The sequence below is a fragment of the Erythrolamprus reginae genome, chromosome 2 (assembly GCF_031021105.1).
Source record: "Erythrolamprus reginae isolate rEryReg1 chromosome 2, rEryReg1.hap1, whole genome shotgun sequence".
Taxonomy (NCBI): domain Eukaryota; kingdom Metazoa; phylum Chordata; class Lepidosauria; order Squamata; family Dipsadidae; genus Erythrolamprus; species Erythrolamprus reginae.
The window spans coordinates 11,655,379-11,680,891 of NC_091951.1; the positions used below are offsets into that span (position 1 = coordinate 11,655,379).

Genomic DNA, 25,513 nt, shown 5'->3' on the forward strand with positions numbered 1-25,513 from the left:
AAATATTTTTACTGAGTTTTTAAAAAAAGAAACAAAGAAAAAGAAAAAATGTTTATATACATATACTACAGCATTACATATCGCTGTCGTAAACCTGTTATGTTTTTTACTTTTAATTTCGGTCTCAGAAGAACCACCAAAGGAAGGACCAGCCATCCAAATTTGTACCTTTTTTCCGACCCCGCAAATGGCCAGCTGCGACAGGCTCAGCGGAGTCTGAAAGGGACGCGTGCCCCCCCCCCACCTGCGCCCCCCGCCAGGCCCAGAAAACCCTCTTTTCCCAGCCCCGCCCCCATTTCTGTCCCTCTCCCTGAAAGGCGGAATAGCGGGGAGGGGATTTCTTAAGGGAGCTTTCGCTTTCCTTTTCCCTCCTCTCTCGTCGGAGCCTGTGATTGCGTATAAGCAATGATGACGTCGAGAATGCTTTTTTCCTACTGGCCGTCCTTCTCAATGGGGGGCGTGGTCTGGGTTAAAGGGTTGTTTGATCATCTGGTTGGATCGCCTCCATTTTCATAAGCCGCGACGCCATTTTATGATCGCGGCACATGGCTCTGCGCTCTGCGCCCCCTTTGGTCCTGGTGTTGCTGATGATCTTTCTACGAGAGAGCGGTTTTAGTGCGTACCTTCGGGGTCGGTTGTTTTTTTTGGGGTGGTGGCGGTTGGGGGAATTCTATCCAAGGAATCTCCCCCCCCCCCAAAAAACCCCAAAACTTAACTCATTCTCTCCGCTCCCCCACTCCTACTGCCTCTCTAAGAAGGGACCTCAAAGGGTGGGTAGAACTCTGCTGCCCCTCTCACGCACACACACACACACAAACCTACACTCCTCCCCCCCCCACTCCGGAAAGGACAACGGGCGAACCTCCCAGAGGTCAGTCAAGTCTACCTGGGAGCCCCCAAGCGCAGCCCCCTTTCCTTCCCACCAAAGTGGCGGTTGTCTGAAAACACCTGATCAAATCAATTCACATACTTCCTGGCTTGCCTTCAGCACAAAACAACTCGGCCTAGGTCTTCCTTCGTGAATGAATGAATGGATAATTCAGATGCGCAGTTTGTAGCCTCAGCTGACGCCTCCCTAACTCTGCCCCTCAGCACCTGTTCCCGACATCTCTTCCCATTCCCTGAAGTTTTTCTCTACCGCCATCTCGGAGCCTAGTCCGAGGAACGTCCAGTTTGTCTCTGTGGGTTATGTGGATGACCAACTCTTCAGTTTCTATGACATCAAGAGCAGGAAGATGCTGCCTCGAGTCTCCTGGATGGAGAAGGTGGTGAAGGAGGATCCCCAATACAAGGAGACAGAGACCCAGGTATTACATGTCACTGAGGAGGTATTGGGAGAAAGCTTGAAGATTCTGAGACTCTACAATCGGAGCGAAGGTGAGTGATGGGTCGGGTGGCTCCTCCAGCCCAATATTGCCCTCCCCAGAGGGAGAGAGAAAGAGGGGCCCTCCCAGAGGAAAGGCTGCTGTCATACTTTTAAAAAATATTTTAAAATATGTTTATTCCTTTTTCAATAATTAAAGTTTATCCTTGACCCTTCATGGCATCGGACCAGAATATCTCCGGGACTGCCTTCTGCCGTGTGAATCCCAGCGACCAGTTGGGTCCCACAGAGTTGGCCTTCTCCGGGTCCCGTTGACTAAACAATGTCGTTTGGCGGGACCCAGGGGAAGAGCCTTCTTTGTGGCGGCCCCGACTCTGGAACCAACTCCCCCCAGAGATCAGAATTGCCCCCACCCTCCTCGTCTTTCGTAAGTTCCTTAAAACCCACCTCTGTTGTCAGGCATAGGGGGACTGAGATAACTTCCCCAGGCCTATACTGTTTATGTATGGTATGTTGTGTGAATGTTTTTAAATTATGGGTTTTTAGTTTTAATTATTAGATTTGTATTGTATATTGTTTGTCTATTATTGCTGTGAGCCACCCCAAGTCTATGGAGAGGGGCGGCATACAAATTTAATAACTAACTAACTAACTAACTAACTAACAAACAGTTCCCTGAGCAGTTTGCAGGCATTAAAAGTCTTTAGTGCAGTGCCCTTTGTGATACACATTGGCCATTTCCTGGGCAGGATCGGGGTTCGGTCCAGTTACAGAGCCCGAGGACCATGATGAAGGATGGAGAAGGGGGGCAAATGAAGAGTCTTTCTTTCCCTTGAACACCAGGGCCATCTTTAATAGCATTATGGGCCCCTACGATAACTACTCACAGGAATAAAAATGTAAATGGTCGATAAAATGAAAAATTGTTTGCTTAATAAATGTATGATTCTTTGTATAATACAAGGTGCATTGAAAGGTTAACACACGCAAATTAACATGGGGCCCCCTATGCGTGTGGGGTCCTCAAGCAAGTGCCCCTCAAGCCTATGCATTAAGACAGCCCTGTTGAACATTAGGGGAGAAATGGGGTTGTCAGCAGTGTTCCCTCTAATTTTTTTCGGGGTGAGTGGAAAAGTATAGTGTCTGAGCGGCAATCCTTTTGGGACTGGGCGGCATATAAGTATAAATAAATAAATAAAGTAAGTGTGGGCGTGCGCTATCACACATGAGCGAGTTTTTGCATCCATAATTCTATCCTTTCTATATCTCCTTCCCTCTTTCCTCTTCCTCCCTCTTTCCTCCCTGCCTCTTTCCTTTCTATCTCTCCCTCCCTTTCCTCCCTCCCTCTTTCCTTTCTATCTCTCCCTCCCACTTTCTATCTCTCCCTCCCTCTTTCCTTTCTATCTCTCCCTCCCTTTCCTCCCTCCCTCTTTTCTTTCTATCTCTCCCTCCCTCTTTCCTTTCTATCTTTCTCTCCCCCTGCCTTTCTCCTTTTCCCTCTTCCTATCTAACTACCCCCCTCTCCCACCTTTCTATCTCTCCCTCCCCCTTTCTCTCTCCCTTCATCTTTCTTTCCCTCTCTCTCTCCATCCCTCTTCCTTTCTCTCTTCCTTCCTTCCTCTCTTTTTTGTTCTTTCTCTCTCCCTCCTTCCCTCCCTCTATGTCTTTCCCCCTCCCTCCTTCCCCCCTCTCTTTCTCTCTCTCTCTTGCTTTCTTTCCCTCTCTTTCTCTCTTGCTTTCTTTCTCTCTCATTCTCTCTCCCCTCCTTTTTCTCTCTCTTTCTCGTTCACCACACCGGCAACAGAGAGAAAAAGAAAGAGAGCCAGAGAGAGAGTGGAGGGCGCCGTTGTCTTCGCCTCCGCCCGCCGGCTCTGCAGCTAAGAGGCAGCAGCAGCCCCCTCGCCCTCCCAAGCGTCCCCAGCGCCCGGCCACGCGCCGCCTCCCGTTAGCCCGGCCGACTTTTCCCTGCTGCCAGAGCTGTTTTCTCTTCATGGCGCAAAGCCACACAGTCCCGGACTCCAGGATCGCTCGCTTCTCCGACCAGCAAGCCGGCTGCCCGGAAAAGCATCGCACTTTTTCAATACGCGGGGCTTTCCTAGGCAGATGGCTTTGCTGACCGGAGAAGCCAGCGATCCGGGAGTCCGGGACTGTGTGGCTCCGCGCCATGAAGAGAAAACAGCTTCGGCAGCAGGGAAAAGTCAGCCGTTTTCTCTTCATGGCGCAAAGCCACACAGTCCCGGACTCCCGGATTGCTCGACCCAAGGCAGGAGGCGGCGGAGGAGGAGAGGGGCGGATCGCGCCCCAAGGCAGGAGGCGGCGGAGGAGGAGAAGGGGCGGATCGGGGCAATGGGGCAGGGCGGAGAAGCCAGGGGCGTGTTTGGTCATAGGCACCGTGGGGAGGCAGGGGCGGCCGCGGCTCCCTTTACTCCTACTGCCGCACCTCCCCCCCCCCCCGCGGGCTGGCACGGGGATGGGGAGCGCGCGCCCATGGAAAAGGGCGCACACGGTATTTGGGGGTGCGCGCCTGCTCACGGGTGCAGCTTACGGGGAACGGTGGTTGTCAGTTTTGCCTTTTGGAGAATTTGAGCCATATATGTGTATACTTAGTCAGACAGAACTCTAAGGAGAGCAACGGGGCTGTTTTCAGGAGCTAAACCCTCTTCAGCCCTTGGGAAGCAGAGGAACTGGGGAAGGGTCCCTCTCTGGGGAAAAAAGAGGTTGGGAGAATTGGATCCACTATCATTTTGGGGATGGGGAACCAGAGCCCACGTTTGGGTTGGTGAAAATCCAAAAATCTTCAATGGAAGGTATGATCTGGGTACCACGAGGTAATTGTGGGGGTTGGGGAAGTGGGGAATCCTGAGGGGGAAAAACTGCTGAGTGGCCTCTCTTGAAGACTTTCAATGGAGATTGAGGGGTCTCCTTGTCATCTCCCTTCCTGTTTTTGGCTCTGCATTGAGACTCCAGCTGGGGGATTTGCGGCTCAGAATATCTCGGATTATCTCCAGGACCACCTTCTGCTGCACGAATCCCAGCGACCAGTTAGGTCCCACAGAGTGGGTCTTCTCCGGGTCTGGTCAAGTAAACAATGCCGCTTGGCGGGACCCAGGGGAACAGCCTTCTCTGTGGCGGCCCCAGCCCTCTGGAACCATCTCCCCCCAGAGATTAGAATTGCCCCCACCTTCCTTGTCTTCCGTAAGCTACTTAAAACCCACCTCTGCCGCCAGGCATGGGGGAATTGAGATACACTTTCCCCCTAGGCCTTTACAATTTTATGCATGGTATGTCTGTATGTCTGTTTGGTTTTTATTATAATGGGTTTTTAATTGTTTTTAGTATTGGATTATTATTATATGCTGTCTTATTATTGCTGTTAGCCGCCCCGAGTCTCCGGAGAGGGGCGGCATACAAATCCAATCAATCAATCTGAAGTAAGGATGGGGCTGCTTGTTCTCCTTGTGCCCAGAAGGAGTCTCTGGGGGAGGGGGAAGATGGCTGGATCTGGGGACCTGCAAAGTCCAAGTTAAAGGCAGGATGAAGGATCAGAAGTCCCATCCAGAAAGACCTGAATAGCCTCAGGGAAAAATGTATTTCTTTTCCCCCCCCCAACCATTTTAAATCCCTTTTCTCACTCTGTTCCTCTTGTTTCAGGGTCCCATTACGGGAGAGGGGCTCTGTCTCTCGTGGGGACTCCACAAACCATGTTCCTCTCCCTCTTTCCAGGCCTTCACACACTGCAGGGGAAGTATGGCTGTGAACGCAGTGCAGAAGGGAGAATAAGTGGGCGTAGTCTATATGGCTATGATGGGACGGACTTCATCACCTTCGACACGGAGAACCTCACCTGGGAGGCTCTCAACGCCCAAGCCCGGATCACCCAGGAGAAATGGGATGTGGATACAGGATATAAACAGAGAAAGAAATTCTACCTGGAGGAAATCTGCATCAAGTGGCTGGATAAATACCTGTCTTACCAGAAAGAGGCACTACAGAGGGCAGGTGAGCATCTGGGTCCAGGCAGGGTGAACTTTTCTCCTTAATGGCCAGATTTCTTGCACATACAGTGGCACTTCGGTACTCGAACGCTTCCTTTCTCGTACATTTCGGATAACGAACAAAATTTTCGGCAAAAATTTGCTTCGGTATCTGAACAAAAATTCAGATACCGAACAGCCAGAGAAAATTTTGTTCATTATCCGAAATGTAATCCCGGCAGCTTCAGGGGGGCTGAGGAGCTCTCTAAGAGCTCCAAGCTGCAGGAAGGGTGGGGGCTGCTGAAATCTTGGCAGCTTCAGGGGGCTCCTTTCCTCATTGCTTCCTTTTATTACCTGTAAGCAGCTTCAAAAACTTTCTCCTTCCCTGTGGCTCCAGCACGCGGCGATTTCCCTTCCAGTAGCAAGAGCGCCGGGAACGTCACGTGGTGAAGGGAAGCCGACGGAGCCATCTCAGCAATTGCTGCCGCTCCAGCAGCTTCCCTTGATTATGTGACTTCCCGGCACTCTTGCTACTGGAAGGGAAATCGCCGCATGTTGGAGCCACAGGGAAGGAGAAAGTTTTTGAAGCTGCTTACAGGTAATAAAAGGAAGCAATGAGGAAAGGAGCCCCCAGAAGCTGCCATGATTTCAGCAGCCCCCACCCTTCCTGCAGCTTGGAGTTCTTAGAGAGCTCCTCAGCCCCCCTGAAGCTGCCGGGATGGCAGCTTCTGGGGGCTCCTTTCCTCATTACTTCCAGCAGCCCCCACCTTTCCTGCAGCTTGGAGTAGCGAATTTATTTATCCCATTGGAAATAAAGAAAATAGATTTAATTGGTTCCCAGCGAGTTAACGGGCTGGGAACCAATTAAATCCATTTCCATTATTTCCTATGGGATAAATAAATTCGGTACTCGACCAAATCGGTTCTCGACCACACTTCTGAAACGAATTGTGGTCGAGTACCGAGGTACCACTGTATTTGGACTCCTTGGGTCCCTGGTCTGTAGCCCGGTTGCCCTGAAGGGACTCCTCCTCCTCCCCTTCCAGCACCTCTCTAGGATGCAGGACGTTCTGCTTGGTTCTTATTGCCAGGCCGCCATTAACATGAAATACACTGTCTACCCTTGCAAGCTGTAGTAGTTGTAGTTGTGGCTGGCCAGGATCAAGTGTCTGTATGGATCAGCAGCAAATCCTTGGGTTGAAGCTAAGTCGTGGGAGACTTTTCTGCCTTTTCAATTTTTGGATCCATCTTCCAGGCTCTGGAGGTGCTCAGAGTTAATTCTGGGGGTGCCGTTTCTGCAGAGCCTCAAGTGGTGACGATGATCAATAGGACGGAGGTGGAGGATGGGATGGAGAGACACGTCTGCCGGGTCCACGGCTTCTACCCCAGGGAGATCAATGCCTCCTGGACGAGGGACGGGGAGGTCTGGCTGCAGGACACCTTCCATGGGTTTCTGGCCCCCAACGCAGATGGGACCTACCACTACTGGATCAGCATCCGGGTCGACCCCAAAGAGAGGGGCCGCTATCGGTGCCGTGTGGATCACAACAGCCTGCTGCATCCTCTGGACTTGGAGCTGAAGGGTGAGAGGCTGCAGGGAGGGAAAGGCCGGGCTCTTTGGCAGCCTGGAGGGGGGTGGGAGAGAAATCTGGCCCCAGATATGTCCAGGTGTGAATATAACTGAGCTTTTAAGCCACTGCTTTCTCCTGTGTTTGAAGTCCCTACCTCCTGCAGAGACCAGACCATAGAACTGGTTTTGTGGGATGTAAAGGAAGCAACAGAATCCCATCACAATATTCGGCCGATCCTCTCTCAGCCTCTTGAAGACCTTTAAGTTTGTATCTGTTGTGTGCACATGGCTCACTGCATAATACTGCATATACCACATTGCTTGATTTATGTCTGGGTGTCTTAGCCTGTTGAGACAGGCAAGCTTCTGCCTTGAATATCAATCCTTCCATTCCCTGCCAACCAGTCAGAGCTGAAGAAGCTTCTTGGATGAGAAGTGGAAACATCTTCAAAAGAAAAAAGCAGAAAGTTTACTTGCCTTTTGAAAAAAAAAAAGTACTTGTGGATCCACGATCTCAGAGTTTTGTAGCCTGATGCTTCAAATCTTTCAAATTGACTCTTGATTCCCCTTCTGTATATCTTCAAATACTTGAAGGTCCCTGAAGGGTCTGAAAGAAGATATTTCAGGGCAAGGGGAAGTCTTGGTTAGGAGAGGAAGGTATTAAATTCTTGCTTCGGACTCATGACTTGGGATGATTGTTCGGAATTCTCCTTCAATGATCTGTTCTTTCTCCCAATTCAGAACCCACCAATTCAGAACCCAACCTGGGGCTCATCATTGGCTTCATTGTGGCTGATCTGATCCTGTTGTTTGTGATTGTTGGGATCAGATTGTTCCTCAGTAAGTATCCTTTTGGGGGGGGGATAATGGAAGGAAGATGGAGAGATTCCCCCCATTAACATTGTCTGTATTGTTCTTCTGGTCCTGGTGTTTGTGATGGCTAGGATCCTGATATTGTTCGGCAGAGTCTCTTGACCGGATTGCGCTGTTGCGACCTCTCCGCGGCACTAGACCCCGTAGAGCTCCATGGTTCAACAAGGAGCTCCGGGAGTTGAAACACCAGAAGAGACGTCTGGAGAAGCGATGGAGGAAGAGTAAGTCCGAATCCGATCGAACACTTGTAAGAGCTCACATTAAGACTTACAAAGTGGCGCTCAAGGCGGCAAGATGCGCGTATCATGCCACCTTGATTGCATCAGCGGAATCCCGCCCAGCCGCTCTGTTTAGCGTGACCTGCTCCCTTCTTAACCAGGAGGGAGTTGGGGAGCCCTTGCAGAGTAATGCCAAGGATTTTAACACATTTTTCGCTGATAAAATCGCTCGGATCCGAGTGGACCTCGACTCCAATTGGATAACAGAGTCAACTGACAAGGAGTCAGTCAAGGTGACTGGGGCCCGTACTTGTCCATCTGTCTGGGAAGAGTTTGATCTGGTGACACCTGATGAAGTGGACAAAGCCATTGGAGCTGTGAGTTCCGCCACCTGTTTGCTGGATCCATGTCCCTCCTGGTTGGTCTCGGCCAGCAGGGAGGTGACATGGAGCTGTGTCCAGGAGATTGTCAACGCTTCTCTGGGGAGGGGGTCCTTTCCGGATCCCTACAAGGAGGCACTTGTGCGCCCCCTCCTCAAGAAGTCTTCCCTGGACCCAGCCATTCTCGACAACTATTGCCCAGTCTCCAACCTTCCCTTTATGGGATAGGTTGTTGAGAAGGTGGTGGCGCTCCAGGTCCAGCGGTCCTTGGAAGAAGCTGATTATCTAGGCCCTCAGCAGTCAGGATTCAGGCCCAGCTACAGCACGGAAACTGCTTTGGTCATGCTGATGGATGATCTCTGGCGGGCCCGGGATGGGTTTATCATCTGTCCTGGTACTTCTTGACCTCTCAGCAGCTTTCGATACCATCGACCATGGTATCCTGCGCTGGCTGGAGGGGTTGGAAGTGGGAGGCACTGTTCTTCAGTGCTTCTCCTCCTACCCCTCCGGTCAGTCGCAGTCGGTGTTAGTGGAGGGCCAGAGATCGACCTCTAGGTTGCTCCCTTGTGGGGTGCCTCAGGGGTCGGTTCTCTCCCCCCTACTATTTAATATCTACATGAAACCGCTGGGTGAGATAATCCAAGGGCATGGGGTGAGGTATCATCAGTACGCAGATGATACCCAGCTATACAGCTCCACCCCATGTCCAGTCAGTGAAGCAGTGGAAGTGATGTGCCGGTGCCTGGAGGCTGTTGGGGCCTGGATGGGTGTCAACAAACTCAAACTCAACCCTGATAAGACTGAGTGGCTGTGGGTTTTGTCTCCCAAGGACAATCCCATCTGTCCGTCCATTACCCTAGGGGGGGAGGAATCACTAACCCCCTCACAGAGGGTCCGCAACTTGGGCGTCCTCCTCGATCCACAGCTCACATTAGAGAAACATCTTTCAGCTGTGGCGAGGGAGGCGTTTGCCCAGGTTCGCCTGGTGCACCAGTTGCGGCCCTATTTTGACCGGGAGTCACTGCTCACAGTCACTCATGCCCTTATCACCTCAAGGCTCGACTATTGTAATGCTCTCTACACGAGTTCTGTCGACTAAACAATGTCGTTTGGCGGGGCCCAGGGGAGGAGCCTTCTCTGTGGCGGCCCCGACCCTCTGGAACCAACTCCCCCCAGAGATCAGAGTTGCCCCCACCCTCCTCGCCTTTCGCAAGCTCCTTAAAACCCACCTCTGTCGTCAGGCATGGGGGAATTGAGATAGAAACATAGAAACAGAGACATTCCCTTCCCCCAGGCCTATAAAATGTATGCGTTGTATGTCTGTGTGTATGTTTTTTTTCTTAAATAAGGGTCTTTTAAATTAATTTAAATATTAGATTTGTTACATATTGTTTCATTATTGTTGATAGCCGCCCCGAGTCTACAAATCTAATAGATAGATAGATAGATAGATAGATAGATAGATAGATAGATAGATAGATAGATAGATATTATCCAGTAAGTATCCTTTTTTGGGTGGGTGATGGAAGGAAGATGGGGAGATTCCCCCTAAGTCTTTCCCTTTGGGGAGCTTCTTCTGGGCTTCCTTCTGTCCTGTTGTCCCAGCCCTCTTGGGGAGCATCTGAGATCTCAGCCTCTTGCTGGGACTCCAGTCTCGGTTCAGCTGAGTCTGAGATTCAGGCAGTCTGAGGTTCTTCTGAGTTGGGAAGAGGCATCCCAGTTCCTCTGTCCCCCTCAAAGGCTTTGATCAAAGAGCAGCAGAGAAGGATTTCCATGGGAACCTCCCTCCCCTCCCAGCTGCTCTGGCTGCTTCCCCCAATTCCCCTCCATCCATCTCGGAGGCAGCAGGTCTCTCTTGGGGCAAATCAGGAGATACATTTGTATTTTGAAGATCTTTCTTTATTGATGGGACAAAGCAACTGTGAAATATCTCCTGGCGTTCTTCCACCTACAGAGGGAGAGTTTGGATGATCTCTGGTGGATTCTTTTGAGCTTTCACTGATTTTTGTCCTTGCAGAGAGACGTCAGAGTGCCTACAAAGCAGCATTAAGTAAGTGATTTGTCCTCTTTATATGTAATCTCCAATTTAGAACTGGCCTCAGAGGCACCGTCACTTGAGGATTGTGTGTGTATGATTGTGTTTTCTGGGTGATGGAATGAAGATGGGGAGATTCCCCCCAAGTTTTTCCCTTTGGGGAGCTCCTTCTGGGCTTCCTTCTGTCCTGTTGTCCCAGCCTTCTTGGGGAGCCTCTTGAGATCTCAGCTTCTTGCTTGGACTCCAGTTTAGAATTGGCTGAGTCTGAAGTTGGGACAGTCCAGTCTTCTTTTGAGTTGGGAAGAGGCATCCCATTTCCTTTGTCCCTTTCAAAGGTTTTGGTTGAAGAGCAGCAGAGAAGATCTTATTGTCTTTATAAATGGGAAAAAGGGTCTGTGAAATACCTCCTTGGTTTCTTCCTCCTATAGAAGGAGAGTTTGGATGATCTCTGGTGGATTCTTTTGAGCTTTCACTGACTTTTGTCTTTGCAGAGAGACTTCATGATAACTACAAAAAAGTACCAAGTGAGTAAATTGTCCTCTTTCTATGTAATCTCCAATTTAAAGCAGGGATCAAAGGGAGCATCACTTGAGGGATGTGTGTGTGTATGTGTGTGTGTGTGTTAAACACAAAAAGAATCTCATGAAGCTGCAGAGTTGTGCTATACTCCCTCTTAAGAACCAGGCTGGGGAAAATGGGCCCAGTTTTCATTTCAGCCGAGTTATTCTTTGGGAGCGGAGACCTGAAGGAGAAACGTCCAGTATGAGAAACCTTCCAGAAGCTGAGAAGACACGGCTGGTGGAAAGAATCCCTTTGATTGAGAAGCCGCTCAGTTTTGCAAGGATGTAGAAAGGAAAGGATTGGCCATAACATGATCAGGAAGCTCTGTAAAAGCGAAGATGATCTATATATCTTCATATCAGCACCTATGTTCCCTCTAAGCTGCGCGGGCGCGTGCCTGCACAGCCATTAACAACCTGCAGAAATTTTGAAGTGGCGCAAAGCCACGCAGTCCCGGATCGCTTGCTTCTTCTTGGCTAAGATCTGCCGAAGAGGAAGTTTGGCCCTGCGTGGTTGCCGTCCCAAGCAAGATGGCGGCACCCATCAGGCAGTTCCGCCCCTTTTTCGGCTGGCTTCGCTGAGTCTGGGCAGCGTCAGCACTTGGCAAGTGGGGGGGGGGGGGGTGCTTCCGCTACAGATCGGAAGGAGACAGCCAGCCAGCTGAGAGCAAGGTAGGCAAAAGCAGCCTGCTTTCTCCTGCCGAGGTGCCCAGCTGTGCTCACTCTCTGCGATCACCAGGAGGGCAGTTCTGCCCTTTTAATTTAATATTAACCACACTACCACAGAGATTTTTCTCTCTGTGGTAGTGTTGTTAATATTAAACCGAAAGGGCAGAACTTCACCCCAAAGTCCAGCTCTTTTCCCCGCAGCGGGTCTTCTTTCTACAGCCGAAGCCAGGAGAGCAAAGCAGTGCAGACACTAAGATAAACAAGGACTTAACAATGCAAAACACTAACAGGGGAGACCTGGGTCATTAGCCCCGAGCAGGAACGGAGGCGGGGCAGAGCTCGAGCCGGGGCTGGGAAGGCGAGTTTGGCTGGGGAATCAGGGCAGCGGGTTTTATTTTGCATGAAAGGAGTCTTGCTTTTTTATTTTAATTTTTTTTGGAAAGCAGAACGTCGCTAGAAATGCACGCTTGGTTTCCTTGTGAGTGGTTGCTTTGGGGTTTAGGTTTTTTTGTGTGGGTGTGTATGTGTGAGGCCATGGGGTTAAAACTCTCCTTTTATTGGTGGTGTTGTGTGGTTTACGTGCAAATGCACGCGGGGGACCCAGGGAAACGTCCCAGCGGTTATGTGTTGCGAGCGCACAGCTTCTGTGCCATAGAAACGGGCCGGGCAGGAGGGTTGCAAAAAAAGCGGCTTGTGATCTTAGCTATTGCGGTGGGGATTCCGATGGGCTTGTTTGTGGATGGGATGGAGGGGAGGGGGCGGTAAGGGGGGGGAGAGACAAGTGGAGAGACCCCCCCCCACCTCCAAGTGTATCTTACGGGATTTCTGACCATGCAAAAGTGATGCATTCAGATCATTTTTCTCCAAGGCTTCTTCTTGTTTGTGTGGTTTGGTTTGGTTTGGTTTGGTTTGGTTTGAAATTAACTTGCCTTCCTCGGGATAAGATTGAAGTTTTGCACCAGAGGTCATTCGAAGGTGCGAGGGAACGAAGGCGTAAAAATAAAAAAAGACCATTTGAACCCCATCCTACAGCTGATGAGATACAGTTTCCTTGTATATGTCCAGCCTGTCTCTCTCCTTTCCCTCTTTCCTTCCTTCCTCTTTATTCCTTTCCTTTCACTTTTTTCCTTTTCCTCCCTCTCTCCCTCCGTTCTCCTTCCTTCTCTCTCTCTCTTTTCCTCCCTCTCTCCATCCCTTCTTCCTTCTCTCTCTTTCTTTTCCTCCCTTTCTCCATCCCTTCTCCTTCCTTCTCTCTCTTTCTTTTCCTCCCTCTCTCCATCCCTTCTCCTTCCTTCCTTCCTTCCTTCCTCTTTATTCCATCATTCTTTCTCTTTCTTTTCCTCCCTCCCTTCTCCTTCCTTCTCTCTCTTTCTTTTCCTCCCTTTCTCCCTCCCTTCTCCATTCCTTCTCTCTCTTTCTTTTCCTCCCTTTCTCCCTCCCTTCTCCTTCCTTCTCTCTTTCTTTTCCTCCCTCTCTCCATCCCTTCTCCTTCCTTCCTTACATCCTTCCTCTTTATTCCATCTTTCTTTCTCTTTCTTTTCCTCCCTCCCTTCTCTTCCCTTCCTTCTATTCCTCTTTCTTTCCTTCCTTCCTTCCGTCTTCCTTCCTTCCTTCTGTCTTTCTCCTTTCTTTCTTTTTTCCCCCTTTCTTTCTTTCTTTCTTTCTTTCTTTCTTTCTTTCTTTCTTTCTTTCTTTCATGTGACCTCCTTTTGCGACCGTCTCACAAGCAAAGACAATGGGGGAGTGGGGGGAGAAGCCAGATTCACTTAACGACCAGGTTTCTAACCGATCCATGCCCAGGCATGAAAATGTGCCGCTCAGACATTATACTTTTCCGCTCACACCAAAAAAAAGTTAGAGGGAACATTGACTCAGCACTGCCCTCTGGCTCAAGACTTGCTGAAATATTGTGTGATGTATACAGATGTTGAAAAGTCTTTTCTATGTTCTTTAGTTAAAGCTAAATTTGGGTGATTTTTTGTGTCTTTCTCTGTGTGTGTGTGTGTGTGTGTGCGTGCGCTTGCGCGTGTAGGGAGATCTGAGTTCCTCCATCTCCTCCTATAGGCCAAGAGACTTAACACCACCCCCTTATTTTCTTTCTTTTCCAGTAATTGGTGGAAGATCTGAAAGTTCAGGTAAGTTGGAGGGAGGCACTCCTGAGTGATTAAGAGCAGTGGGTGGGACAATTGAGTTTTTTTTGTGTTTATTCAGATGTCCTCTCGTTCACAATTAGCATTGTTTTACATCAGCCTATGATAATAGAGGTAGTCCTCGATTTACAACAGTTCATTTAGTGGCCATTCAAAGTTGCAACAAAGTTACAGCGCTGCCCTCTGGTTAGATTATTATTCGAGTTGGAAGGGACCTTTAGGTCATTTAGTCCAACTCTAATAATAATCTGCAGTTATTTACTGGACCACCTCCTGCCTCAGACCTCGCTTTGACCAGTAAGGCCCACGTAATCGTCCTTCTCTGGGTCTAGTCTGCCAAACAATGTCAGCTGGCGGGGATTCTCTGTGGCAGCTCTGACCCTTTGGAATCAACTGCCTCCAGGGATCCGTACAGTCTCCACCCTACCAGTCTTCCGCAAAGCTGTTAAAATCTGGGTCTTCCAGCAGGCCTGGAATTAGGAATGACTGTGTGTGTGTATGATTTTTATGTGTCTTATAGTATTGTTGTTTTATTGCTGTTGTACGGTTTTACAGTTTTAGTATTTATGATTATTGTTAGCCGCCTTGAGTCCTATTGGAATGGGCGGCATATAAATATAAATATAAGAACAAATTCCCCACTCAAGCAGGAGTCCCCTACACCACTTCGGACAAATGGCAGTCCAATCTCCCTTTGAAAGTCTCAAGTGTTGGAGCGCTCACAACTTCTGCAGGCAAGCTGTTCCACTAGTTGATCGCTCTCACCGTCAGAAATTCCTCCTTATTTCTTCCAGATCGAATCTCTCCTTGGTCAGCATCCATCTGTTAGTCCTCATCTGGCCTTCTGGTGCCTTAGTAAACAGTCTGACCCCCTCTCCTCTGTGTGGCAACCCCTCAAATATTGGAACAATGCGGTCATGTCTCCCCTGTTCCTTCTCTTTGCTAGACTATCCATGCTCAGTTCCTGCAACTGCTCTTTGTGTGCTATAGTCTCCAGTCCCCTAATCCAGTGTTTCCCAACCTTGGCACAACTTGAAGATATTTGGACTTCAACTCCCAGAATTTCCCAGCCAGTGAATGCCAAGGTTGGGAAACACTGCCTTAATCATCCTGGTTGCTCTCCTCTGCATTTTCTCCAGAATTTCAGTATCTTTTTTGTTATGTGGTGACCAAAACTGGATGCAATGCTCTAGGTGTGATCTAACTAAGGCTTTATAGAGTGGTATTAGTACCACCCTAGTCCTAGATTGTATCCCTCTTGGGTTTTTTGGCTGCTGCTGCACACTGGCTCAAGACTTGCTGAAATATTGTTCTGTGTGTATACTGTATATACAAATGTTGAAAAGTCTTTTCTATGTTCCTTAGCTTAAATTTGGATGAATCTCTGTGTGTGTGTGCGTGTGTGTGTGTGTAGGGAGATCTGAGTTTCTCCATGTCCTATAAGCCAAGAGACTTAACACCACCCCCTTATTTTCTTTCTTTTCCAGTAATTGATGGAAGATCTGAAAGTTCAGGTAAGCTGGAGGGAGGCACTCCTGAGTGATTAAGAGCAGTCGGTGGGACAATTGAGGGTTTTTTGTGTTTATTCAGATGTCCTGATTTTCACAATTAGCATTGTTTTACATCAGCCTATGATAATAGCGGTAGTCCTTGACTTACAACAGTTCATTTAGTGGCCATTCACTGGAAAAAGTGACTTATAACCATTTTTCATACTGATTACCCTTGCAGCATCCCTGTGGTCCTGTGATATATAGTCGGATGCTTGACAACTACCTCCCATTTATGAAGGTTGCAGTGTCTTGGAATCATAGGATCCTTTGCAACTTCCTGATAAGCAAAATCAACAGGGAAGCCAAATTCACTTAACAGTTCGATAGAGTTCGATAGTGGAACGTATATAGAATAGGGAAAATACATAACTAGGGAAATATATAGATTAGGGAAGATTATTGCACTGCAATTGGCAGTGATAACAATTAGAGTAGGAAAGATTATTATGCTGGGTATAACATGTAGATTAGAGATTGTGTTTGGCAGTGGAATTTAGAGATTAAGGAAGATTATTACACTAAGCACAACAGTGGAAAATATATAGATTAGGAGAAAATATTACTAATTTGGGATTTTCAATGGAAAATACTTTTCTCAAAAATTAATAGAATAATATAATATATAATGATTATGACTTGTTAAAGTAGAAATGATATACTGTATAATGAAAAAAATAAAAGGAATGAAGCAAATGGGAAATACTTTTTAAAATTTTAAAATATAACCCTTCCTCCTATGTATACTGATATTGTTATAAATTAGATTAAGATATGATGTGAATGATTATCTTTTCTTTCCATCCTGGTAAATTCGAAAATTTCTTCCGTTAAGGGCAGCTACGATAAAATGAGGGTTTTAAAAGGCAAGAATGAGTTACATAAGAATACAAGAAATGGATTGTAGCAGGATGGCATAGTCTTGGCAGATAAACAGCCAATAGCCACGAGAAATTGAGATAGAACGCATCTCCCGTGAAAAACGAGGGATCACTGTACAATGATCGCTCGCCACTTCACGGTTCACCTTTCGCGGCTTCAGTGCATCGCGGGTTGCTACTGGGGCTTAGCCTAGTGCAGAGCAGAGCTTCCAGGAGCCTCTCGTGAGGAGGATTCCCCGCATGCACACATTGTCCTTCACTTTCCCCGTCTCTCTTTACCTCTCGTCTCTCTGCCTCCGTCTCTTTCTCTCATGGAATCCTCGCGGGGCACTCCGGGAGGCTCCACTCCGCACCCAGCATCAAAGCATCACATTCTAGGCAGCTGCACTGGGCCTCCAAGTGGCAGGGACAAGGCAAGCGCGCCACTGAGTTAGTTGATCCCAGTGGAGACAGTGGCAGCGTGGGCGTGGGGTGTGGACATGGCATTCATGGCACTGCTGCTCCTCGAAGGGAAGCCGTCAGAGGTGCCTCAGCAGTTGGAAGCCTTTAGTTTAGAAGCTTATAGCTTGGAAGTCATTTCTTTTAGCCCTAGGAAACCCGGTGCTGCCTTTCCTCAAAGGGAAGCCACCGGAGCCGTCTCGGCAGTTGCCGCCACCGGCAGAGACAGCAATAGAGGCAGTGGCAGCAACTGCTGAGGTGGCTCTGGCAGCTTCCCTTCGAGGACCAGCAGAGCTGCGTTTCCTAGGGCTAAAAGAAATTTATTTTATTTATTTATTAAATTTGTATGCCGCCCCTCTCCGGAGACTCGGGGCGGCTCACAACAGTAATAGAAAAAACAATGTACAATACAAATCTAATAATTAAAACTAAAACCCCGTAATTTAAAAAACATGCACACAACATACCATACATAAACAATATAGGCCTGGGGAAGTTATCTCAGTTTCCCCATGCCTGACGACAGAGGTGGGTTTTAAGGAGTTTTCGAAAGGCAAGGAGGGTGGGGGCAGTTCTAATCTCAGGGGGAGCTGGTTCCAGAGGGTCGGGGCCGCCACAGAGAAGGCTCTTACCCTGGGACCCGCCAAACGACATTGTTTAGTCGACGGGACCCGGAGAAGGCCAACTCTGTGGGACCTAACTGGTCGCTGGGATTCGTGCGGCAGAAGGCGGTCCCGGAGATATCCTGGTCCAATGCCATGAAGGGCTTTATAGGTCATAACCAACACATTGAATTGTGACCGGAAACTGATCAGCAGCCTGTGCTGAAAAATGGTTCTCTAATGTGAGCTGTGGATCGAGGAGGACGCCCAAGTTGCATACCCTCTCTGAGGGGGTCAATAATCCCCCCTCCCAGGGTGATGGATGGACAGATGGAATTGTCCTTGGGAGGCAAAACCCACAGCCATTCCGTCTTATCAGGGTTGAGTTTGAGTCTGTTGACTGGACATGGGGTGAAGATGTACAACTGGGTATCATCTGTGTACTGATGATACCTCACTCCATGCCCTTGGATGATCTCACCCAGCGGTTTCATGTAGATATTGAATAGAAGGGGGGAGAGGACCAACCCCTGAGGCACCCCACAAAGGAGCAACCTTGAGGTTGATCTCTGACCCCCCACTAACACCGACTGCCACTGACCACTCCCAGCCCCTCCAGCCGGCGCAGAAGGATACCATGGTTGATGGTATCGAAAGCCGCTGAGAGGTCAAGAAGCACCAGGACAGTGGATAAACCCCTGTCCCGGGCCTGCCAGAGATCATCCATCAACGTGACCAAACCAGTTTCCTTGCTGTAGCCAGGCCTGAATCCTGACTGTTGAGGGCCTAGATAATCGGCTTCTTCCAAGCTAAAGGCTTCCAACTGCTGAGGCGGCTTCGGCAGCTCCCTTCGAAGAGAAGCAGCGCTGGGAATGTCACGTCCATCCCCCAGGCCCCTGCCGCCCCCGCCACCACCATTGTCTCCACTGGGACCCGCCAACTCAGTGGCGTGCCTGCCTTGTCCCTGCCACCCGAAGGCCCCGTGCAGCCGCCTGGAATGCGACGCTTTGCTCTGGGTGCGAAGCGGAGCCTCTGGGAGCCCCTGGCGAGGATTCCCTGAGACAGAGTTTCTTCAGTGTGCTTGCTATCATCACCATAGTACGGGGCGGGGAAGGGGGGGCTCAGTTATTTGGGATGGGGTAGTGAGCTAGTGTAGTCCCATGAGAATTGAAAGGGGGTTTGCAGTCATGAAATATGGCACTGCTGAAGGGAGGTGTTTATATTCTGTCAAGGTCAACCTTCCTGAGTCTCCAGATGGGAGAAATGCCTGAAGATGAGCTTTTTCATAACATCATACTGGATATTGATTGGACTCTGTGCTTGACCTTGTGGGTGTTATTCTCAAATAAATGAAATCTAACTTTCATGCGTTTTGAATCAGATCTTCCCTTGCTTTCACTGCTATCACTTCAAACTTAGTAAAACACCTCTTCTCTAAATCAATGGAGTTGGGGGGGGGGGGGTTCTTTCTTGAGTATTGAACAGAGACAGGTCTGATAGGTTAGAGACCATTCTGCTGGCATAGTCTGATCACAAAGTCATCTCAAACACTGGAAGGGAAGGAGTTTGGGGGAGAGGGTTTGGGGGAGGGGTCTTCCTGCCCCCAAACTCTGATCCTGTGGCAACCCTCAGGCTCTTTCTGTCTGGATCCAATTCAACACTTGGCTATTTTTTCCCTTCTCTATGCAGCACAAGTGGACACTCACAGCACAGAGGAATGAAGAGGGGATCGGCCTTCTTCTGAATTCAGCCAAACTCTCAGGAGACCCTTCCTGCATGCTGGAACCAGGATGCATTTTGAATCTTTCATTATTGCTTTTATCACTGAGCCAGAAACCTTTTTTATATTGTGTTTGAGGAGCATAGGAGAAAATAATGTTATATGTTACTAATTGTGGGATCAAAACATTTCATATTGGATTTTGAAATTTAGAAAATAGTTTATAATAAGTTGCATAGTAGTTCCAAAATAGAAAATAGTTTATAGTAAGTATAATTATTACCAAGAGGTTCGATTACTGCAATGCTCTCTACATGGTGCTGCCTTTGAAGACTGTTCGGAGACTGCAAATTGTTCAAAATGCAGCCGCGCAAGCTATTGTGGGGCTCCCAAGATCTTCCCACATTTCAACAACACACCGTGAGCTGCATTGGTTGCCATATGGTCTCCGGGCATATTTCAAAGTGCTGGTTATGACCTACAAAGCTCTACATGGCTTAGGACCAGTTTACCTATGGGACCGTCTTCTGCCTCATGCATCTCAGGGCCATTTAGGTCCCACGGAGTGTCAGAATAGCACTTTTGGAAACTAACCCTGCCCATCCATCCATCCACAGACCAATATAAAAGGAGCTGAAGTCATCAAGTGAACACAAGAGTTCTTAAGAAAATATATTTGATTCTTCGTAGCAAAGATTACTTCTCTATTTACACTATTACTTTTACTCTATCTTACTATACATAAGCCACACTACAACTAGTCAGCATTACAACCACTGCAACCACATCAACCACACGCATGCAAAGGTGTCATACAATTTTATATATTTGCCAACCAATCAGATTGCAGCATATTTAGTTGATTCACAATGAATCAGCATTCTCTACATACAATAGCCATTACATTGACTACAGTCCTTCCTCCTGTATCGGGATATATCAGGTTAGGTCTAATCCTGACAGTTGGCTTTCTCCAGGTCCTGTTGGCGAGACAAAGTCATCTGGTGGGGCCTAGGGGAAGAGCCTTCTCTGTGGCAGCCCCAGCCCTCTGGAATGAACTCCCTCCAGAGATGGGTACCACCCCTTCCCTCCTAGTCTTTCATAAAGCTCTGAAGACCTACCTCTGTGGGTGGGCATGGGGACTGTGAGCGATGAGATTGTCCCCAGCCAATGTGAATGATAGAATTGGATCACATGGATGGTTGTACAAAGGGTTTTTTAGAATTTTTGTTAATTTTGGATGTCTTTTTTAAATAACTAGGATTTTTTACATGTATTGTCTGTATTTACAATGTTGTTCGTAACCCTGAGTCAGTCCAAGAAGGGTAGCACAGAAGTCTTATTTATTTAGTCAGATAGATAGATAGATAGATAGATAGATAGATAGATAGATAGATAGATAGATAGAATAGAGATAGATAGATAGATAGATAGATAGATAGAATAGAGATAGATAGATAGATAGATAGAATAGAGATAGATAGATAGATAGATAGATAGGATAGAGATAGATAGATAGATAGATAGAATAGAGATAGATAGATAGATAGATAGATAGATAGGATAGAGATAGAGATAGAGATAGATAGATAGATAGATAGATAGATAGATAGATAGATAGATAGATAGATAGATAGATAGATAGATAGATAGATAGATATCTCCAGTGCAGGGAGAATCCTGGTCAATTGGCAGCCCCCTCAAAGGCAAGTGGCCTCAGTGGGGGCCATGTGGATCAGAAGGGAGGAAGAGAGGGGAGGGATTTGAGGTCCAAGGACCAACTGTTGATGAAGATACTTTGGAAATCCCTCTTCTCTCTTCCCTAGTCCTGGAAGGGAAGGAATTTGGGGGAGAAGTCTTCCTTTCCCCAAACTCTGATCCTTTGACACCCCTCAGGCTCTGTCTGTCTTGATCCAATTCACACTTGTCTACTTTTCTCCTCTATGCAGCACAAGTGGATGCTCAGCATAAAGAGAAAAACATGAAGAGGGGATTGGCCTTACCAGGGATAATTTTCTTTTTTATCCTTTGGTTGGTTTTATCTGTTCAATATAATCTTCAATGAAACTATTACTAAAAGAAAAAGTGTATATTCTGAGATTTTTCATCATTAAAATAGTTGATACGTTTTAGATTGATTGTTGCACTGTTAATTGACCTTATATTTGCTAGCTAAATAATAAGTACTGTATATGGGTTTTCATTATTTAAAACAATGGAACGTGAGATCAATTGCAGAGTCAGGCTGCCACCTCCTTAACAATTGCATAAGCTTGCCAAAATTGTTTGCTGGAGGCAGCCATTTTGCTCCTAGGTCCAAATGTTTCTCTAGCATCACCAGCTGACCCTCGGCAAAATGGCTACTTGGTTTTGGCTTGGCAGTGGCAGCCATAGAGGCTGCTTTTCCCTAAAATCCAAATTCAGATTTGGGTTTAGTAGATACAATTTGTAATACCCACCTCTGCCGCCAGGCATGGGGGAACTGAGACTTCTCCCCTGGGTCTATACAGTTTATGAATGGTACGGTTGAGTGTATGTTTTCTTTTTAATAAGGAGTTTTTAATGACTTTTAATTATTAGATTTGTCATATATTGTTTATTATTGTTGTGAGCCGCCCCAAGTCTACGGAGAGGGGCTGCATACAAATCTAATAAATTGAATTGAATTGAATTATGTTATTTCTGTTTGTTAGTCTTTTGCTGACCAATATGAAGAAAGGAGGTTTTATAGATGAGTTGATAGAGCATGGAGAGAGGAAAGGAATGAAAAGTTGCTTGTATTTACTTTTAAGTTCAAGAGACAGTGATATGTTTTTAATCTTCATAATGCTTGCATATTTATCCTCTTCCTTCTCCTCCTTTCTTCTGTCTCCTTTCTTTGTTTTTTTCTCCTATCTCTCTTTATCTCGGTCTTTATCTATCTCTTCTATCTGTCCCATATTTCTCTCTCTCTCTTGACAAGTCTATTGTGACAACCATGATCTGGATGATTGAGAATCTCCATAGACCAGGTGTGGTCAACCTTACACTCAAAGAGCCACATGGACCCATTTCCCACACACACAAAAAAACACCTGGAGCCATAAAACCTGGGTGGGAGTGGCCAACTTGATGTCACTCACTCCCACCCAGGCACATGACTCCCCCACACCTACCCAGGATCAAAACCATTGATCTCTTCAAATTTCCCCCTCCTTTTCCTCTCTCTCACTCCCTATTTTTTAAAAAAGATAATATTTATTGAGTTTAAAATAAATCAATATACAACATATAAAATGCAAATACAAAATATACATATATACTGTTCTGTCGGGCTCTCTGGTAGACTCCTCCCAAAAATTCACAGGTACAAATTTCAGACACACACACGTTTGAAAATTCAAAACAATGTTCTTTATAATGAAAATTCACTTAAACCAAGCCCTCTTTTGGTATAGCCAAGAGCACTCGTCTCCAACCAAACTGGTAATTTGTACAAGTCCCTTATCAGTTCTGTGATACTTAGCTTGCAGCTGTGAGGCAATTCACAGTCCTTCTTTCACAAAGTGAAACATACTTTGCTCTGGTTTACTTTCAAAGTGGGGAAAAATCAGCACACAAAAAGTCAAAGTCAGTAAATCAGTCACGAAACACAATGATCAGATAATCCTCCACAATGGCCAAACCCACAGGCTGCTATTTATAGCAGCCTCACTAATTACCACAGCCCCACCCAAACACAGGTGGCCTTATTTTCTTTGATAATAATCTCTCAGTTGTTGTTGCCTATGCATCGCTCTGCATGCGTGGCTGTATCATTAACTCTTGTTCTGAATCCAAGGAGGCGCTAGATAATTGATCTCCTGAGCTGTCTGCCTCACTCTCCTCCCTGTCACTCATGTCTTCTTGGTCAAAGGAGCCTTCATCAGCAGATTCCACGGGGGGGAGGGGAACTGGCCTGCAGCATGTGGATGTCTCCCCCACAGCCACAGTCCTTGGGGCAGGAGCTGGGCCAGAGCTAACCACAACATACACATATATACATATATGACGGTCTTGGCATATATACAGGACCAACATATAAAAAGAGAAAAAAACCCAACATAACCTAACAAGAAAAAACAAAACTTAAACTAACAAAAAAAAAGAAACAAAAAGAAAAGTTTATATATGTATACTACAGCATTACTTGTCACTATCATGTCTATTACATTTTTTACTTTAAATTTTCTTCCTATTCTTACTGTCTTTCATCACACATTGTATCCTGCGTAATATTATTTGTTATGTCAATTTTTTTTGTATTCCAACCATTTATGCCAATTTTCCCAACTTTTATAATCCCCTAATTGCATTGTCATTTTGCACAACTTTGCACATTATAATATTTTAGTTGTTATCATGGTGTTTGTAGGGCTTATGTCTGTTTTCCAAAGTTGTTCATAGAGGATTCTAGCGGCTGTTATAATGTGTAATATAAGATATTGGAGGTACAGTGGTACCTCTACTTATGAACTTAATTCGTTCCGTGACCAGGTTCTTAAGTAGAAAAGTTTGTAAGAAGAAGCAATTTTTCCCATAGGAATGTAAAAGCAAATAATGTGTGCGATTGGGGAAAACACAGAGAGAGTGGAGGCCCTGTTAGGTCCCAGGAGATTCCTAGTGAGGCCCCACAGAGGCTTCTCCCCGCCTTTTCTGGCCCTGTTTCCTCCCAGAAGATTCTAGTGAGGCCCCACAGAGGCTTCTCCCCGCCTTTTCTGGCCCTGTTTCCTCCCAGGAGATTCCTAGAGAGGCCCCACAGAGGCTCCTTGCCTTTTCCCATTACAGTTTCAGAGGCTCGGGTTTGTAAGTGGTAATTGGGTCTTGAGAAGAGGCACAAAATCTTGAACACCTGGTTCTTATCTAGAAAAGTTCATAAGTGGAGGCATTCTTAGGTAGAGGTACCACTGTGTTTATATACCTTTGTTCTAAATATTCTTAAGAGAAAGGATTCTGGTTTAAGTTCTACGGTATGTCTGGTTACTTCTATCCATTTTTGTATTGTTCTCCGTGTGCCACCTGCGGCATACATGCCATAAGTTTGCCATCACAGGGGATCTGGTCCAAACTGAGGAACCCACACCTGATTCACAACTTCCAGAGGCAAATTATTCCACTGATTCATTGATTTCACTGTCAATAAATTTCTCCTTAGGCCTTAGTTGCTTCTCTCCTTGATTATTATATTTTTCAGAGTATAAGACACTCCAGACTATAAGATACACCTATCTTTTGAGGGGAGGAAAGCAAGAAAAAAAATATCTGCCTTTGCCTCACAGCATCCATCCAGTATTCATCTGGCCCGTTTGCAGCAGCCCATTCACTACTACCGCCCATTATCCATAGCCCATACACCACCACGGTGACACATTTACCATTTGTTATTTCCAACTTCCCAAAACAGGAAGCAACTGTACAAGCCATAGTCTTCCTCCTCCTCTCTTCTCCCATCCTCCTTTCGTCTCCATTCTTCCTCTACCCTCTCCACTCGTCCCCTCCTTCCTCCTCCTCTTCCTCCCCTCTCCTGCCCCTCTGCCTTTTCTCTCCACTCCTCTTCTTTTGTTCTCCTCTCCACTTCTTCCTTCCCCTCCCATCTTGCCCCGCCGTTCTCTGGCCCATCTGTTCTCCCCCCTTTGCTTCCTGCCAGCCGTTACTCCTTTCTGGTCGCATCCGAAAGCAAAAACGTGAAGGCCGCCAAGACGCCGCCCCCCGCCCCCCCTCCCAATGTTGTCAAGGAAGCGCCGAGTGCCTGGGAAGGGAAGAAGGCGGGTAGTATCGGAGGGAGAGAGAGGCCGCCATTTGTCCCCGGGCCTTCAGCGGGCTCCAGGGCTATTTTAGGCATGGAAAATATCGGATGGGCGACTTTCGTCTCTCTCTCAGTCCAACCTGCCAGCACAGCCTCCGGCTGGGGAATTCCGAGACTTAACATTTGCCAAAGCTCTTGGTCTCTAAACAAGGGAAATAAATCTGCCTCAAACAACCCTTTCAGCTGTCAACCCATCAATCAACCTGCGCTCGGCGTCCTGCGAGTCTAAAATTTCTACCCCCGTCCTCTCTGTGGGAAGCTTTACTGGTGCGGCAGCGCCTCCCGTGGCCACTGAAAAAACGGCGCTACTTTTTTATTGATTTCTCAGAAAAGGCAACGGTCCCTCGGCGGATCCCATTGGCTCCCGTCAGGGCATCACGTGCTCTGTGGGAGGAGTTCGAAAGTCTCCGCGCTCGAGGGCAAGAATCCTGCGGCCGTTTTGAGTGTTTCCTGCGGCTCTTTTCTATGACTCATCTCTTTATTCATCTCTTTCTTTTGGTCCAATCGTGTAGCGTCTCCTGCTTGGTGGGGGTGGGGTTACTCCCCTGGCTGATTTTAACTCTTTTGTTTCCTCCTTCAGCTATCGCCTTAGCCATGGTCCGAGATGCGGGGGGTCATCTACCTCAGTGTTTCCCAGCCTTGGCAACTTGGAGATATCTGGACTTCAACTCCCAGAATTCCCCAGCCAGCATTCGCTGGCTGGGGAATTCTGGGAGTTGAAGTCCAAATATCTTCAAGTTGCCAA

The 25,513-nt window shown here is 47.3% G+C and overlaps 1 protein-coding gene across 3 annotated transcripts; it reads left to right on the forward strand.

The window, feature by feature from the left end:
- Positions 1 to 743: 743 nt before the first annotated feature.
- LOC139159656 (class I histocompatibility antigen, F10 alpha chain-like) lies at positions 744 to 21,615 on the forward strand. 3 transcript variants are annotated; one of them, XM_070736971.1, is made up of 9 exons: positions 744 to 1,377; positions 5,048 to 5,323; positions 6,600 to 6,881; positions 7,610 to 7,708; positions 10,357 to 10,389; positions 10,866 to 10,898; positions 13,712 to 13,738; positions 15,241 to 15,267; positions 18,457 to 18,596. In XM_070736971.1, the coding sequence occupies exons 1-9, from the start codon at positions 1,236 to 1,238 to the stop codon at positions 18,468 to 18,470; spliced, it is 933 nt and encodes a 310-aa protein (XP_070593072.1). In that variant the 5' UTR covers positions 744 to 1,235; the 3' UTR covers positions 18,471 to 18,596. The 3 variants fall into 3 exon arrangements, with proteins under 3 accessions (XP_070593072.1, XP_070593071.1, XP_070593070.1); XM_070736970.1 differs by lacking the exon at positions 18,457 to 18,596 and adding an exon at positions 15,485 to 16,098; XM_070736969.1 differs by lacking the exon at positions 18,457 to 18,596 and adding an exon at positions 18,914 to 21,615 and having other exon boundaries at positions 745 to 1,377.
- The last annotated feature ends 3,898 nt before the right edge of the window (positions 21,616 to 25,513 follow it).

Coding starts and splice junctions, on each gene's coding strand:
- LOC139159656 (XM_070736969.1), top strand. CDS start 1,236: ATGCTGCCTCGAGTCTCCTGGATGGAGAAGGTGGTGAAGGAGGATCCC. Junction 5,324..6,599: donor AGAGGCACTACAGAGGGCAG/GTGAGCATCTGG, acceptor CCGTTTCTGCAG/AGCCTCAAGTGGTGACGATG. Junction 13,739..15,240: donor TGGAAGATCTGAAAGTTCAG/GTAAGTTGGAGG, acceptor TTTCTTTTCCAG/TAATTGATGGAAGATCTGAA.